Below are 16,961 nucleotides of genomic sequence, written 5' to 3' on the forward strand. Positions count from 1 at the left end.
TTTATTGCACCATTCAAGAAATCGATTGCGGCATTAAATTGCGCTCAATCGACCAGGACAATTAGTGAGCAAGTTCAGCAGCGCAGGCCGAAACCCCACTGAGGACTTGGGAAACTGATACTACTAAATTGTGCCCCATCTCGTCCGACGACTAACCTAAACGGCCGGCCCCTCGTGATAATCATAAGCGTGTAAATCAAACCAAACCAACTCGTGCTCCTGATCCCACCAGACTTACTCCAGATTTTCTGTCGGAGCCGCCGCCTTCTTCATTGGCTTCTCTCCGTCAACTGCTCGTCTTTCTACCTGCGTCCTTCTCTACCCCGCATATCCTCTCTTCCTTTTAAAAATAACCGGCAGAGGGGCTTTCTCGCATACGGCATCTCCGTCTCCCCGCGCTTCTTCTCCCCTCTTTCCTTCTCGCCCCCCTCCTTCCTCAGTACCGCCCCGAATGACACAACAGAAGACCATTGCCGTCGTCAACGCGACGGGTCGCCAGGCTGCTTCCCTTATCCGCGTCGCTTCCGCCGTCGGCCATCATGTACGAGCTCAGATTCATTCACTCAAAGGCATCATTGCGGAGGAGCTGGAGAGTCTGCCAAATGTCACCTTGTTCCAAGGACCTTTGACCAACAATGTCCCCCTGATGGACGCCCTCTTTCAAGGGGCCAATCTGGCCTTCATCAATACGACGTCACAATCAGGCGACGAGGTCGCAATCGGGCGTGCGCTCGCTGATGCGGCTAAACGGGCTGGAACCATTCAACACTACATCTACAGCAGTATGCCAGATCACTCCGTCTACGGACCATGGCTGCCCGTACCGTTATGGGCGCCCAAGTTCACTGTCGAAAATTATATCCGGCAACTCGGACTTCCCGCAACCTTTGTTTACGCCGGAATCTACAACAACAACTTCACCAGTCTACCATACCCGCTTTTCCAAATGGAACTCATGCCCGATGGGAGCTTCGAGTGGCATGCGCCATTCGACCCGGATACTCCGCTGCCGTGGCTGGATGCGGAGCATGATGTTGGCCCGGCCCTGCTACAGATTTTCAAGGATGGCCCCAAGAAGTGGCACGGTCACCGGTAAGTTTTTTCCTGGCAGAGCAGACACAATCCGCCGTGCGTGCGAGGCTAAGAATGGCATAGGATTGCCCTGACGTTTGAAACCCTTTCCCCCAACCAAGTGTGCGCAGCATTCTCGCGAGCCTTAAATCGCCCGTGCCACTACATTCATGTGCCTAAGGTCGAGGTCAAGGTGAATATCCCGACTGGATACCGAGAACAGCTGGAGGCGATCGAGGAGGTCTTTGGTCGCTGCAATGCACCTTACTTCCCGCAGCCCGAATTCTCCCGCCCTGCAGCAGGCTCCCCCAAGGGCTTAGGCCCGGCCAATGGGAAAGGCGCGGCGCCGGCATGATGCAGGGTCCCGGAGGAGTCGTATCGCTGAGAGTCACCGACGAGGCTCGGCACCTGTGGGAGGGTTGGCGTGATATGGAAGAATATGCGCGTGAGGTCTTTCCGATCGAAGAGGAGGCCAACGGACTGGACTGGATGCTGTAACCGGGAGAACCCTCTCTCGGTCAGATACACTCCAACCGGTTTAGGGGGCAGTCGCACAGACATCGCGGCTTTCTGACGCTATCGAAACCCGCCACGATTGGTCCGATATGCTCGCAAGCCCCTTTCGCTCTCCCCTCCTCCTTCTGTTTTACTCCTCTCCCTGTCATCCCTTGTTTTCCTTTTATTAATAGCATTAACGGCGAATCGGCCTGGGTCTTATCGTTGAGGAAAAGTATCCTAATGGAGCGGGAAACAAAAAAAAGAAAAGATTCCACAGCTCTTATCTTACCTCGGACGAGAAGACAGAAAAAAGTAATGGTTTGTTTTGATTGGAACGGTACGGTTGGATGAAACGCACGTCACGACATGCAGCATGATGACCAGTGGCCCATCCGCCACAAAAGTTGATTGATTGGCTATATTTCTTTTTCTTTCATTTCTTTTATTACCCGTCGATTTTACTTATTCCCCTCGTGTGTTACGACTCACACCGGCGGCTGTTTGATGATTTGAAATTTATAATCCATCTCGGATTGGATGTGAGAGAAGTGTTATATGTGTGTGTATGTTGTGTGTTCTACTGTCTTGGGCACGACGATCCCGTCTTGCAAGGCAGCAGCGGGGAGGTTGATTAGCATGATTCATAGAGAGAAGAATGGCTAATACCGCGAATTGACGATGGCGAACCTCATTGCGACCAAGAACCCCGCCTACTAAAGATGGGTGAAGTCAAAATAAACTAAATCCTCTTCAACCTAAAGGGAGAGCAGCAAAAGAAAAAGAAAAAAAACCCCCCCCGATCCCTTATCTCCCCGCATCTAGCAATCTCCCTGAGTTTATCAGCGAAAAGACCCGGAGTTCAATTAAAACTCCGACGTCACCAGTAAATCTTAGAGGCCAACTATCGCAGAGTCTAACCACTTAGCCTAAAGTATATCCTGGCTTTATCGGGGAGAAAAAAACAAAACAAAAGCAACGTGACCTTGTCTGGACCTTATGGATGGAGTCCTGCTATTCATTCTATGATTGGTCTTTCCTAGACTTGTTCTGGGTGGGAGGGATTGTTTAGGTAGAGGAATAATGGTAAGGTGGCCGGAGGTTGGATATGGATCACGCGTATGAAATATTCCAAGGGTAACTTTGCCAGTGGTCGTTATTATGGAAGGAGTGGTACTCCTTGGATGGGGCTACGTGCTTATTATGGTGGGGATATAGATCAGGACGCGTTGAATCGGGCATTTACTTCGTAGTGTCTATATGACGGCGTCGGTTTTCTCTGCGATACCGATTTTCCGATGTATACTATTTTTGTATGGCAATGATGCTTTGTGCTATATATAGTAATCTCATTGTCTTGTTTAATCTGAGCGTAACTGTGGATGCTGGGTCTAGAGACTACGATACCTGATGTGTACATACATTATGAATACTACTACAGGCTGACAAGAACATAAACATAACAAATGATGATGGATGGGAACGGAACCAGGGCCGACAGTTCCTGATTGGCGGAAGGGTGCTTGCTGCCGGACAGCGTTAGTGTGAGCAGGTGACTGGACCTGACACGCCGAGTCCAGACGGGAGCGCAATTGCGATAGTCCGTCTGCGCGGAGTAAAGTTTTTGAAGAATTTAAAATTTTCTGATCGCGTCTTCACCCATCTATCTCCCCTACCTCTACAATCATCGCCTCCCCCCCATTTTTCCCCTCGGGTTTCGCATAGAATTGCCGCCCGAATCGTATCTTCAAAGCTTCTCGTACCCCTTTTCTCGCCAGTTTTATTCGACCGAGCTTAGGTCTTCATCGTTATCATGTCCACCGATTTTGGAGCTTCGTTGCTTGATCGCCTCCAGGGATCCGAGCCCACCGAGGCGCAATTGAAGAAGATGTCTTTCCTCGAAGAGAAGCGCTCTCGCATTGACGTCGATTGCCGTAAGTTTGGCATCGATCGCATCGAGCGCCCGTGCAGTATAACTAATTCTGGCAGTTCGCGACAGCACCCTGAAGATGCGTGATTGGTACAACGAGCGCGATGCCTTCGTCAACGGAAACGATGAGATTAAGGAGAACTTCTGGGTTCGCGTCTTCGCCAATGCCCCCAGCGAGATCGACCAATACATCATGACCCCTGACGCGGCCGCTCTAGGCTCTACCCTCAAGAACCTGAAGGTGGACCGATTCGAGATCAATGAGCAAGGCCAGGGTGAGCCTCGCAGCATTCGTTTGACCTTTGAATTCCGCACTGGTGAGGAAAATCCATTCTTCGAGAACGAGAAGCTCGTCAAGGAGCTCTACTGGCGCAGGAGGTCCGTCAAGACCGCCGATGGAAAGACCAAGTCCTGGGAGGGTCTTGTCTCTGAGCCGGTTCGTATTCAGTGGAAGAAGGACATGGATCTCACCAAGGGTTTGCTCGATGCGGCTTGCGATCTGGCCGAGGCCGAGAAGGGTGGAAAGGACCGCAAGAAGCTCCCGGAGTTGGAGAAGCTGAAGAACAAGATTGTTGAACTGGAGACTACTGCCGACCAGGAGGAGGATGAGGACGAGGATTTCCCCCTCAGCCCCGCAGGCGCCAGCTTCTTCGCCTTCTTCGGCTACCGGGGTAACGATGTGTCTGCAGAGGAGTCGAAGGTCGCTACCAAGCAAGCTGACGAGCGCTTTGCCCAGTTGTCCAAAGGAGAGACAGTTGAGGAAGAGGAGGAAGAGGAGGACGAAGAATTCGAAGATATTGAGGTCTTCCCAGACGGAGAGCAGCTTGCTATCGCCATTGCTGACGACTTGTGGCCCCATGCTCTCGAACTATTCAGTATGTTGTTCCCATCAAATTTTTGAAATAGATAGTCTAACGGTGTCAAGATCGCGATGAGGGGATGGATATCGAGGAGCTCGAGGGTGATCTTGAAGACGAAGATGAGGAAGATGAAGACGACGAGGAAGACACACGCCCCAAGAAGAAGACCAAGGTGTAAGCCTGTGAAATCTTCTTTTCGACCGACCGATTCGCATGACGATTTGTATTTTGAACTTTTTTGCTTGGTTTCTTACAGGGCGATGAGCAGGATTAATAATAGGACAAGCACGAAAATGAGAACGGCAATGCAAAACGAGGACATTGTATCTATGTAATATTCAGTTAGCCTTGATATCAAAAGCAAATAATAGCAGGACGGAAGGGGCGACGAAACAGTGTGAAGTCATACTCACCTTCGTTCTTTCTCACGATATATTTAATCTTGGACATTCCACTTTGTAACTTGCCCCCTACTCGGTCGGCCAATGTATCAACCTCTCCTATCATGACCGCTTGCTCCTCTAATTCCCTCCCCATATCGTCGGCCTGTTGCCGCAAGTTGCCAACAGTGCGAAAGACGCCATCTAACTGTTCGTCTTGCTCGTGCATTAGTTCCATCTGCCGTTGCTGTTCGAGAGCGGCATAGTAATCATCCCCTCTATCATCTGCCGACGGGGAGAGGACATTATCAAAGTCCGCTGGATTGGGTAGCCCCGAAGACGAGTTGCCAGTAGCATTGCCAGGTGCCGCAGAACTAACGGCTTTTTGCAACTCCTCTCTCATTTGCTCAATCTCTCCACCAACATCTTCCACCAACTTTCGCCGGCGCTGAACTTCTTCCAACTCCAAGCCATACCGGTAGGGATCTTGTTCGATCGCACGGACACTCTCAACAAGATCATCCAAGTCCGCAGTGAGTTCGGTCAGCGTCGTCTCCAGCTCCGATCGTGCTTGCTGAAGCTCGGGATTAGACGGGGATTTGGCGAGAGACCTGATACGTAGATATGATGAGAAGAGAGGCCTTGTTGTTTGCAGCGTCGCAAGGACGTCTCTGTGCAGGGTTAGCTGGTCGTGCTACTTGGTCCAAGGGGGAAAGACTAGGGAGACGGACGCTTGAACATGGAGGAACGGATCGGCGTGATCCATGGTTATACTATCACAGTATTATTACTATGAAAAGATCATTTCAAGTACTAGGGATCGAACGGTAATTCTTGAAGCCTTGAAGGGCCGGGAGCCTGTGAATGATGATACTTTGTTCTGGACTTTGAGGACATTCCAGGTGAATGCTAGGCGGTGGTAGAAGCGGTAAGCTGGGGCGGCGCTATGGGAAGGCGGTGGGGCCTATCTAACCTCCTTGCGTTACAGCTCTGATGACCATCATTTCATTAACTCTCGGTTCATATTTTCAATCTGGTATAGGAAACTGATTATCGCTCATCTAGTCATTATAAAACAATGTTGAAATAGCCCATCGTAAAAACTTGGTGAAGGCCGGCGTGTCTTTGTGTCCACATCTCTTTCAAATATTTCTCTGCAGCGCGGTTGTATTGTCGGCCTCGATCATCAATCAATGCTGGTTTCACACTCCAGCTTTTCACTCGTCGCTTGCAGTCACAGGTCCGACAGCCCAAGTCTGGGACATTCTTCCAAGCTTTCCAGTAATCATCGAGTGGGTCAGAGAAATGACATTGTCTTACACTGGAATCGGAAGCTTTCTCCTCCAGACCACAGCACTCGTCCTGAGGGCTTAGGAGGAGCTTTGCTAGAGATCGTGGCGATTGCTTCAGCAGAAACCATGAGATCACGCTGTATTCGTTTCTCGCATCCCGATGCCAGTCTCTGGGACCATGTCGGAGAAGCATCCTCTCCGTAAGCTCCCGCAGCATTCGGAGTGTGGTGTGGAAATCAATCTCTGTCTGCTCATCAAGGTAGCCTCTGAATTTGAGTCGTCTCCTGCCGATATCTACTTCTCTATAACCCCACTTTAAGACTGTATAAGCGTGGCTGGCATACTCTTGAAAGGATGTCAGACGACGCTTGTTTCGAGGGATCTCGTGGTACTCTTCCAGCATCCTAGTAAGCACCAATAGGCGGCCGGTAACGTCCGGAACCAGAGGGTTTATCCTTTGCTTTGTTTTGTATGTGTCGCGGGCAATATCAGCCATGTGGAAAAGCACGTACAGCCCTCGCTCTAGTCGCTGAACGAGCTTTTCCTCTGCCTGATAGTTCATTTTTGAGCTTTCCTCGTCTGAGAAGGGACCCCATACTGAGGGGACAATCTGGCACGCTAGCTTGTGTGCAATGACCTGACGCTCAAGAAATCCTGACAGATTGTGTACCGTCAGTGTCCTCTGTTCACCCGTCCGCGGATTCAAGGTGAGCACAGGGTCAAATGTGCTGACGCCATGGATGCGCATTAACCATCGACAAATGTGTGGTTCAAGCAATTTGATAGCTTCATAGGTTGCCTTGTTTACCAAACAGAGTGTCAATACTGCCCCAATATCTCCATTGATAATGATTTGAAAAAGCACATCGGGAATGGAGCCTAAGGGTCTCTGTTTCTGCTTCGTCTTCGAAATTATCAACTAGGTGGATATCAAGTGGATCAGTAAGCGCTCGGGAATCTATACGATAAACTACAGAATAACAAAATCTAAGCCGTCATGTTTACTCACCATAATTCTGGAATGCTCCGTGCTCTAGTTGAGTGAGTTCGCTTGACAATTTCAGATATCAACCATTAGCTTGTGCCGAGGAATCTAATGCTTATATTTTCTTAACAGCAAGGGGAATATAAATTGCCGCATAGGGATGGTTAAGCTCTCGACGGTGTGACGCGTTGACAGATAATCATCTGCGTGCCTGTTGTAATTTCGCAGATCGCGAGGCTGAGCCTGCAGGATGCAGGAGATAATAAATGAGTAGAGAGGAGTATATCATACGTGGTGGCACCCCTTGCCTGGGCTGGGATATCTCCTTTCTTCAGCGAGTGCAATACGGTCACGTTTATGAGATGGCAGAGCGAAATAGCCTATCGCGGGTGTTCCTAAGTGCCAACGCAGTTTTGTTCACTTCCTATATATGCTCAAGTCCGCAACCGGTCGGGCAGCTCCATTCTTAGTCCCGAAAGATTTGATGTTAGTGGTTGTTTAATATAGGATGGCAGCGCACCGATGTTGACCTAAAAGTAAAGATCAGCAGGTCTCATGTGCCACTATCGCCAATAGTCTGGCTTCCAGTGCTGTCACTGTGGGCTTCGTCATTGTGCACCAAAATCCAACCAAGCAAGTGATCGGGATTTCAGGGGAGTTCAGGAGCCCACCGTGGTGTCAGGAGGATTCCCGAGAGTGTCGAGCTGGGTGAGAACTCAGAAACGACCTCCACACCTGCGCTCCATACCCCATACTCTGGATTCCGCCGATCCGTGCTGGTGGAGCTCGCAACGGGCCTAAACCGAATTCGTTCCCCTTTTACCCCTCGACCAAAAGAAAAAAGTAAAAAAACAAAATCTGGAATTATTCTGTGATCTTCGCGGCCCTCAACATTCCTTGTGACTTCCTCGACTTTCTTTTTATAGACCGTTCCTCATTCGTTACACTCTCTTTAGTGCTTTCGGGTTGCGCTATTTTTCACTTGTTCCCTGTTTTCCTTTTCGGGCTCTTTGACGGTCGAACGAACGCATGCCACGACCTAAAACGCTTCCACTCACTGAAGAGTGGACTGATCCCGATGCCTACGTCGACGCCCTCCTGTCCTTCGCTACCTCATCCGACATCTTCCGCCACCTTTGCGGCGGCGTGCATATCTTAGACTTTCTGACGCGCGAACCGGATCTCTATACGTCGCTTCTTCCGGAGCATTGGCGGGCGTTCTTTGAACATCATGATATCCAGGACCTTCTCGACTTGTTTCTGAGGGAAGATCTCCAGCCGCTTTTAGATCAGAGCAGGGACCTCGCGGCAGATGGAGGCAATCCGAGTGCACGACAGGAATGGAGGGGAGCTCCCTTACCTCCAACAGATCTCTTAGAGTACCTCCAGCAGATCCGACGTCTTACTTTGGGTAGAGATTTCCGGCCCCCACAACCTGGGAAACCAACGATACCGAAACACATTGCCGTGGGGATGAATGTCAAGAAGTACCATGAGGTAGCACACTTTTCGAGATATGTCGATTCCCTGTGCGCAACAGTGGATGAGCAGCGGGGTGACAACATAACCCACGTCGTGGATTTCGGGTCGGGTCAAAGCTATCTTGGACGGACGCTTGCTAGCCCTCCATATAATCGGCACATTGTCGCTATTGAAAGAAAACACCAATTCATCAATGGAGCGAAGGATTTTGATATATTTGCGAAACTAAAGGAAAAGAAAAAGATTAGACTATATAATAAGAAGGCCGCCTGTAAAGATTGCGAGGAACCAGAGAGAGCCGTGCCGATAAACGAGAGTGCGTCCGCCCGCGAGTCAGAAGGACTGGAGAATGTAACGGCTGAGGAAAGTGCAAAGCAAGACGTGGACGAGGAGGACGTTGCCATGATAAATGTCTTCCGTGACATCAGTATCGCGCCCGATGAGATCGGCTCGGCTCCGCATAAGAACGATCCCATTAAGAAAGCGATGGCCTTGGCGGCTAAGAAACAGCAGTCCAATCAGCCGAGAGGTACGATGGATTATATTGAACATGATATTAAGGATGGGTACCTAGAGCCCATCATAAAGGACGTGATTGAGCCGCCGCCTGTTGCGCCCACCGAAAGCTCAATGAGCGCCGAGCAGGAAAGCAATGGAAAACCGAATGATGCCCGTGTTATGGTTGTTTCCTTACATTCCTGCGGAAATCTCCTTCATCATGGTGTTCAATCCTTGGTTCTGAACCCGTCCGTGAAAGCCATTGCCATGATTGGTTGCTGCTATAACCTGGTGACTGAAAGACTCGGTCCTGCTACGTACAAACTTCCTATTCTTCGAACCACACACCCTCGCCTGACCAAGGATGCCATCGCGTATGATCCGCACGGCTTTCCGATGTCGAAACGTCTGGAAGACTACGAGCATGACAGCGGAAGAGGCGTGAAGCTGAACATTACCGCAAGGTCGATGTCCCTTCAGGCACCCTACAACTGGGGCAGGGAAGACAGCGAGAACTTCTTCACCCGGCACTTCTATCGGTCACTCCTCCAGAAAGTCCTGGTGGACCGTGGGGTTGTGGCAAAGCCTTCCATCCCGAAAGAATTGTACGGCGCCGAGTCTTTGGACTCGAGTGAAGCGGGTAACCCTCTCATTGTCGGCTCCTTGCGAAAGTCCGCTTTCGCTTCCTTTCCTGCATATGCTCGCGCTGCCGTGGTGAAGCTCAGCCGGGATCCTCATAACGGCGAGAAAGTGAAAGCAGGCATGTCGGACATTACCGAGGAGGAGCTAAATGACTACGCGGAAAAGTACTGGCACACGAAGAAGTACCTCAGCATCGTTTGGAGCTTAATGGCGTATAGTTGCTCTTTGGTTGAGGCCATTATCGTGGTTGACCGATGGCAATTCCTGCGTGAACATGACAGTGTCAAGGACTGTTGGGTTGAGCCCGTCTTCGATTATAGTGAAAGCCCAAGGAACCTGGCCGTCATCGGTATTAAGAAGTGAGATTGGTGGATCTTAATCAATAAAGTTCCTGGTTACACATGTGTGTCTCGTGCGGTTCAAACCCTATCAGGCTATGCTTACTATTTCTCAAAATCACTGGAACGATGGGCTTTATCATTTGTTTCTCTTCAGCTCACTACCATTTGCAATGACTTTCATGGCACTGATATCTCATCATGGCTACCCTACTTCCCCCTCTCGATACCGTCCCTTTCCTCTTTTATATCCTCTCCCCCATCTTTACATCTTCCTGCACATAAGACTTCCGCATCAAAACTAATCGGGTCATTAGACTACTGGCTTGAATTGAATACAGATACACCAAAAAGATATAGCGAGAGAAGAAGAAGCTCAGAATGCTGCCAGAAAGCGAATCAGATGATGATTAGATACTGGAACTCGACTACTTGAACCTAGCAGGGTTAGGCATAGCTTGCCCATTAACCTAACCTAGCATAGCCATTCGCCAGTCTACCTAGTAGAATCAAGGAAAAAGAGAAGGGTAACACACAGAAAAGTGGAGGAACAAGAAATCCGCGATTAAAAAAGAGCAAGCTCGAAGTATCAATTCAGAGGATCTTGACAAAGATCTAGTCGTAGATAGCAATATCTATAGTGACCTTGAAGGTGATAGGTCAGGAGCGGGTATATACTCAGATTTTGAGATAGAAAATAAGCAGAACATATCTTTCGAGTCCTCTGTACCAGAATACCCAAGATTACACTATTTATTGTAATTCCAGGCAGTCGTAGGCTTTATATTAGACCAATTATTGTCTTCTAGAGAGTTTCGGGCTTCGGAGGTACTCCATACTAGTAGTTAATACGAGCACTCGGTACCCGGTATTATAACCTCCGGATACAGTCGGCCAGACAGACCAACTGTGCAGTACTGACACTGCACGTTTTGTCGTTGCCTTCTGGTTCTGCTCGGGTTCCGCGGAATCCGAAACGGTATTTGACTTCCCCATCAGACCCTCCGTCATGACCTTTTCCCCCAAACAGTCCCAGTATTAGTCGTATACAATATCCTTCTTCGGTTATATCAGACTAATTGACGCCCAGAAATGGAGCCCGAGGGCCCCGAGAGTGATAGCAGGGAGTCTCTCCCCATTCGGCGCGCAGTAAGTGTTTGTCCACTTGCATAGTACTTATTCCCTAGCATAATCAGACTAATAGTCCAGTGTGACCAATGTCGTCTTAGAAAGGTATACTGCGTTGGCAAACGGTAGAAATCTATAGGCTTAGAGCCAAACTAATTAATCATGCCGGTTAGATACGATGTGACAAACGGTCGCCCTGCTCTAATTGCCGTAGTTCGCAGATTGTCTGTCGCACCACAGGCGCTGGTCAAAAGCCTCGCGAGCCACGGAGACGAGTCCTAATTTCCGATCAATAGTAGGCGTGTTGAACGCAGTCGAAAGTGGAACCGTTCTGACTTCCCCAGTGAAAAGAAAATTGATTTGATCGAAGATCGCCTGTCCAGCATCGAACAAGTCCTCCGTGACGTGAAGGCCACTGTTACCTCCAGTACTCCTGCCGAGACCTGCTTCCATGCAACGCCAGATTCAAGACAGATGACTTCGTCTGCTTCTGGACTTGCGTCTGACGTCAACGCCGCACTAGACGAACACGAGTCTGGCCCTGCGTTCGAGGGTAATTCATCTCTTGCAGCCCATTCCGCCTATGCGAGTCAGTTTCTCGAGACAGCAGTCTCACGCAGCGCGTTGCAACTATCCAGCCCAACGATCAACACCGCCCTTTCAACGCTCAAGCAGCTTGTCAACATGCAGGATCATCAGGCCCATCCTTCTTCACGCGACGTTCGCTTCCCCAACCAGAAAGCTATACCGAGATCAGGACTGCGGAATCTGAACCTGCCTCCTGTACAGGTTGTCTTGCCGCTGTTGCGCCATGTAAAAGGTACCATGGGCTATATCATTTCCATAGCCAGCAGTGAATTCTAACTAGCTATCAATAGAGGAACATGCAACCACCTTGCTAGGGTTCTTCCCTTTTATCACACCAGACAGTCTTTTTGAGAAGTGCCGCCAGGTGTACTTTGCCACCGAGGAATACTCCGACGCTACGTTTATCGTGGTGAATGCATGCTTGGTGTATCTCTTTGGTGAAATTAGCTTTTCCGAAAGTGATACCACAAAGCGAGAAATGTATGATAAATACCACAACCTTTGTCGGGTTAACCTGGAGACAGGTCTAGCGAACCTGAATCTTCTGACGCCCGCCACAATGGATTCTATAGAAGCGCTTAGCATGGGTGTAAGTTCGAGCTCTACAGACGCTCTGCTGGAGATTCTGATCATCTAGGCTCTCCACGCTATTGAGACTTCGAAACCCTCCTTAGGTTTGGCGTTGGCATCAACTGCATTCCGGCTATGCCAGACGCTCGGTTATCATCGAGCTTCCTCAATGGAGAATGACAGTTTCACCGTGAGGCAAAATAAGCGCCGTCTATTTTGGTCAGTTTATGTCACAGAGAAAGCCCTTTCGCTGCGGCTCGGCCGCGCCTCATCCATACAGGATTATGATATTTCATTACCTGCAGAAGATGGACTTCTTGGAGATTTCGAGCCGTGGAGAACTATCTATCCGCTGTGGATTAATCTGGCCAGAATACAGGGTAAAGTGTATGAGATGCTCTACAGCCCTGCAGCCCTGCGTAAACCTGCAAACGAAAGGGCATCACATGCCCGTCAGTTGGCAGCAGAGATGCAAATGAGCGTTGAAGAGCCATTTAAGGTATGCTTTCCCAAGTGAGCTATGCTGTTATGTTATATTCGCACAAGGCTGAGACTTAGGCAGAAGGCTAGCCCCAAATTCTCGAATATCTCTCCGCTTGACGAAATTTATCTCATGTCGGATGAGGTCTGCCGCCTCTCTGTGTTGACCCTAATATACAGAGCTATCCCTGCGGCTGAAGATAGTCGCAGCACATTCATAGACGAATGCATCGAGACAGCACGAGTGACGCTGGAACTACACCAAAGTTGCATGACGATGATGGAGGAAGGTAACCGAAGTAATGCAGTCAAGTGTTCCTACCTACACTGGTACGGTTTGAACAAATCATTTTATTTTGGGAGTTGTTACCGATAGCTAATTGTACATTCAGGACGGTAATGTACTCGCCATTCGTGCCGTTTATAGTGCTGTTTTGCCATGTTATCGAATCAATGTCCTATTCAGACCTGGTACGACTGGAAGACTTTGTCAATTCGCTCCAGCCCAACTGTTCATCATCGGAGGCTATTGCGAAAATGCATCGGCTCTGCCAGGTCCTCAGCAACGTTGCGAGACTATATGTCGAGGCAAAGGCGCAGGCTCAAACGCAAGAGAACGAAGATCTGGCGTCTGTGGGCCAAGAATTCGATGTTTATCTTAGTGCTCTTGGCTTGGCGCCTACACAGCCCGAAGGTGGTGATGTTCGATGGAATGGCCCTATTCCTGCGCCGGGACCGATCCCCCAAGGCTTGGGCGAAGGAGCTGAAGGCCAAGCATGCCCGAACACTATGCCCCCGACTACATTGGGCAGCTGGTTCTCGGGAAATCAACATATGTTAGGACTTTTAGAGGAGGATCTATCACTTTTTGATCCTTCTGCATGGTCTTGAAATTGTATATGTGCCGTCTTTTGGCGCCGATGTAACTCTGACATTGATACAGCATGTAGTACCCGGACGTCCGTGCTTGTTACACGTTTCAACATGTATATCCTAGGGTTGAGTGCCCAGGAATAACTGTTCACTGAGATAAGAACAGAGGATGGAGGACCTAACTAGATACACTTCCCTCCATCGACAATCATCTCCGCTCCGTTTATGAAACTGCCCTCATCGCTAGCCAAGTATAGACACATGTTTGCAACATCATCAGGATCTGTCAATCGACCCAGCGGCACATTTCCGATGAACTTCTCCCGGTTTTCAGGCGTATCAGGCATGCCGGTAAACATGGAAAACAGGCCTGTTCCTGATAGAAGGGGGCTAACGGTATTGACGCGGATATTGTGAGGACCATACTCAGCTGCGAGCCCTTTCGTAGCCTGTTCGAGTTAGCCAACAGCCAGGCTTACGCAAAGCCGACGGGGCCACAGAACAGGAGAACTTACATTTGAAACCGCCCCCTTAGAGGCATTATACCAGACCAACCCTGGCCGTGGCCGCGATGCACCAGTAGACGAAATATTGATCATCGAACCGCCCTGACCCTGTTGCATTAAACGAGTCACCAAGGCCTGCGAGCCCAGGAAAATTCCTTTCACATTCACGTTGAAGACGCGCTCCCATTCTTCTTCGGTGACTTCGTCCGTTGGCTACTGCGAATCAGCGAACGAGCCTCGGCGATCATTTTAGTCTCGATGCATATACCTTGTTCCGATACGTTATCCCGGCATTGTTCACCAGGATATCCAGTCTTCCGAATTTCGAAAACGCCAAATCCATGACGGTCGTCCAATCCTCCGCCTTGGTGACGTCCATCTGTTGAAAGACCAGATTCTCCGGATTCTGAGCGGCGACCTTCTGTCCTCCCTCAGCATTGATATCGGTAACAATCACCTTGGCCCCCTCCTCGCCGAATCGACGGGCAATCGCCGCACCAAAGCCCGAGCCACCGCCTAGTTCATCATTAGCGATATGCATCCCCTGCCTTGAATTATAGATAGCATAGGAACATACCAGTAACGATAGCCACCTTGCCCTGCAACCGGGCACCGGGAGCCAATTGCCTCGTCATGTTGATTATTATAGTATATGTATATGAAATGCCTCGAGAGGATGAAAATATTTAATGATCTCAATTGCCAACCGTAAGGTACACGAGAAGATATACTAGACACAACGCAGAGTTATCCGAGGGCCAAGAGGGGCGAAATGCGGAGGTGCGGTACGAATGCCGAACGCTTGCATCGCACCCATTGGACGAGTCGCCGCGTCCTCTCCGTAGATTCACCCCGGACTTGTGGAGGGGTATGTATAATATAGTACGTATGTTAGAATAATTCGTTTCCCCGCATTGATATATGCTGCGGTATCCTCGGTATTCATCCGCAGATCAATCATTCTTCCAGGTGAAGCAAAGAAAAAAAAGAAGGACATCAATAGTTACACAGCGTGAAGCCAATATCCACTTGCCATGCCATCGTATCCTTTACATCTGAGAATCCCTGTCCTTCACAAGAAACATCGGACCATACAACATGCCACCACCCCACCAGAGCAGAGTCCAAGTCGTATCTCGGGCCTTGTCCGAGTCCGATCTGTGTTGCCCTGCAGTATGCATAGCTGTCAAGCACTGACACAGCAAAACGGCCCAATAAATCAAACTCGACGTCGTGGTCAAAAGGGAATGTCTCTAGTGAGATGGATACCTGCACTCAGTGCACTTGCCAGTTCGTACTAATACTCACTCTCATGTTGCGAATACATGATGTCCAGGAGTATTTGCTAGGGTTGAACTGAGCGAAGGTTCTTTTGCAGAGAAATAATGTTAACGCAGGGAAGTAGGAGTTAGGGTTAAGTACTCTCTGCTCTCTGCTCTCTGCTTCACAATGCGTATGGGTAGCTTGGCAACTTCACCCCTACTCACCAAGAAATTTTCAGAAGGATCTGTATAATTCCAGATAGTCACCCTCCTCCACCCAAGTGAGAAAGTAAGAAAGGAGAGGGAAGAAGAGGTAGAGAGGTAAAGCAAGCAACCCCTCCAGCACGTTATGACGACAGCGCGCTTAGCGCCACCGTAGACGGAAAATGGGTATGATAAACATTGAACATTATATTATGTCTAGGGCTAACACCATTTTACCAAAGCTTTTGTTCAATTGATAGGCACACCCCCTCATAGCGCAAGGGACTTGGAAATTACGAAGTAAATCTATACACGACAGCTGACAGTCTCGATATAGAAGAACCATGGACTACGGACTAGTCTAATTCGACGTCGAGCACGCCATCATGACGATCACCGAGATCGCAACCTAGATTTGTAGTAGTACCCGGCTCAACCCGTAGAGGCTGTTGCTTCTATTTACACTACTGACTACTGCTACCACATACTACACACACGTGCAAACACAAACATAGACAAATACAAGGGGGTGAAATTATAGAAATCACAAGTAAACTAAAGTAAACCAGAGTAAACCAGAGTAAACCAGAGTAAACCAGAGTAAACCAGAGTAAACCAGAGTAAACCAAGAATAGACCAAAAGTAACGACCATTACACATATCCTAAACTGGTTAATACCACGACAACCCTCTCAATGCTAATTTTTTTTCTTTAATTTTTAGGCTACTCCTCTTTCCGGCCCCCAAAGTGACTAAATTAGACTCAAGGCGTACACATTAAATGGCAGGGGTCGTAATTAAACTAACCAGGGGAGTTTGGCACGGCTGTTAGCATGCGAATTAAGGTTTCTTCAGTCATTTTACCTTGCAGAATTGAGTTTGGCGGTTTGTTTTGGCGGATTCTTCTTTTGTCTTTTCGGTTTTGGAGGGGAATTGCATTCGAGGGAACAGTTTTCGGAACTACATGGTGTGAGTGTCCGGATATATTCTCCGTCTACTTTGGGGGAGCGATTTTTGACAATTTACGACGTGTAGGCTGGAATTGTGGATTTGTACATACTATGTGTTGGCTATATCTCTATTTATTTTCATTCTTTTCATATTGGGGAAATATGAATACGATAAATTGTAGTGGTCGTGGTAGTGTATTAGCGGTCGCTTGTAAGGCTAATTTCTCCACCAAAACACCAGAACAACATACATGGGTATCCAATATCATTAAATTAACTAGATATAGTACATATACCAGATCATTACAGTAAATATCGTAAACGCCTGGAAAACCAAGGCGTCGAATCTCTAACAAAGTAGCAAACCCAGATACGCCCAATACGCTCACAACTTTTTCATCCTCATAATCCAGACAAGGAAAAAGCC

At 48.8% G+C, this 16,961-nt stretch overlaps 7 protein-coding genes across 7 annotated transcripts; 4 read left to right on the forward strand and 3 right to left on the reverse strand.

Moving 5' to 3' along the window:
- Positions 1-244: 244 nt before the first annotated feature.
- On the forward strand, positions 245-1,426 carry ANOM_006599 (NmrA family NAD(P)-binding protein; the record flags this gene model as incomplete). The annotated part of the gene is made up of 2 exons (XM_015551855.1): positions 245-1,092; positions 1,156-1,426. Coding segments are annotated over 2 exons (1,119 nt in total), but the record flags the coding sequence as incomplete, so codon positions are not given.
- A 1,830-nt stretch (positions 1,427-3,256) lies between these two features.
- ANOM_006600 (histone chaperone napB) lies at positions 3,257-4,546 on the forward strand. The gene is made up of 3 exons (XM_015551856.1): positions 3,257-3,500; positions 3,556-4,371; positions 4,422-4,546. Exons 1-3 carry the CDS (start codon positions 3,380-3,382, stop codon positions 4,532-4,534), a joined length of 1,050 nt encoding a protein of 349 aa, XP_015405083.1. The 5' UTR covers positions 3,257-3,379; the 3' UTR covers positions 4,535-4,546.
- Positions 4,547-4,606: 60 nt separating this feature from the next.
- Positions 4,607-5,502, reverse strand: ANOM_006601 (SNARE domain protein; the record flags this gene model as incomplete). Its single annotated transcript, XM_015551857.1, has 3 exons — positions 4,607-4,683; positions 4,770-5,407; positions 5,468-5,502. 3 exons carry the CDS (start codon positions 5,500-5,502, stop codon positions 4,607-4,609), a joined length of 750 nt encoding a protein of 249 aa, XP_015405082.1.
- Positions 5,503-5,804: 302 nt separating this feature from the next.
- Positions 5,805-7,040, reverse strand: ANOM_006602 (uncharacterized protein; the record flags this gene model as incomplete). Its single annotated transcript, XM_015551858.1, has 2 exons — positions 5,805-6,947; positions 7,038-7,040. 2 exons carry the CDS (start codon positions 7,038-7,040, stop codon positions 5,805-5,807), a joined length of 1,146 nt encoding a protein of 381 aa, XP_015405081.1.
- A 1,002-nt stretch (positions 7,041-8,042) lies between these two features.
- ANOM_006603 (uncharacterized protein) lies at positions 8,043-9,998 on the forward strand (the record flags this gene model as incomplete). The annotated part of the gene is made up of 1 exon (XM_015551859.1): positions 8,043-9,998. The coding sequence occupies one exon, from the start codon at positions 8,043-8,045 to the stop codon at positions 9,996-9,998; it is 1,956 nt and encodes a 651-aa protein (XP_015405080.1).
- A 1,067-nt stretch (positions 9,999-11,065) lies between these two features.
- On the forward strand, positions 11,066-13,630 carry ANOM_006604 (putative C6 transcription factor; the record flags this gene model as incomplete). The annotated part of the gene is made up of 7 exons (XM_015551860.1): positions 11,066-11,122; positions 11,323-11,396; positions 11,446-11,921; positions 11,980-12,278; positions 12,327-12,758; positions 12,822-13,069; positions 13,132-13,630. 7 exons carry the CDS (start codon positions 11,066-11,068, stop codon positions 13,628-13,630), a joined length of 2,085 nt encoding a protein of 694 aa, XP_015405079.1.
- A 164-nt stretch (positions 13,631-13,794) lies between these two features.
- ANOM_006605 (SDR family oxidoreductase) lies at positions 13,795-14,753 on the reverse strand (the record flags this gene model as incomplete). The annotated part of the gene is made up of 4 exons (XM_015551861.1): positions 13,795-14,061; positions 14,128-14,331; positions 14,387-14,634; positions 14,696-14,753. The coding sequence occupies 4 exons, from the start codon at positions 14,751-14,753 to the stop codon at positions 13,795-13,797; spliced, it is 777 nt and encodes a 258-aa protein (XP_015405078.1).
- Positions 14,754-16,961: the final 2,208 nt, after the last annotated feature.

This window comes from Aspergillus nomiae (genome assembly GCF_001204775.2).
Source record: "Aspergillus nomiae NRRL 13137 chromosome Unknown contig00224, whole genome shotgun sequence".
Classification (NCBI taxonomy): domain Eukaryota; kingdom Fungi; phylum Ascomycota; class Eurotiomycetes; order Eurotiales; family Aspergillaceae; genus Aspergillus; species Aspergillus nomiae.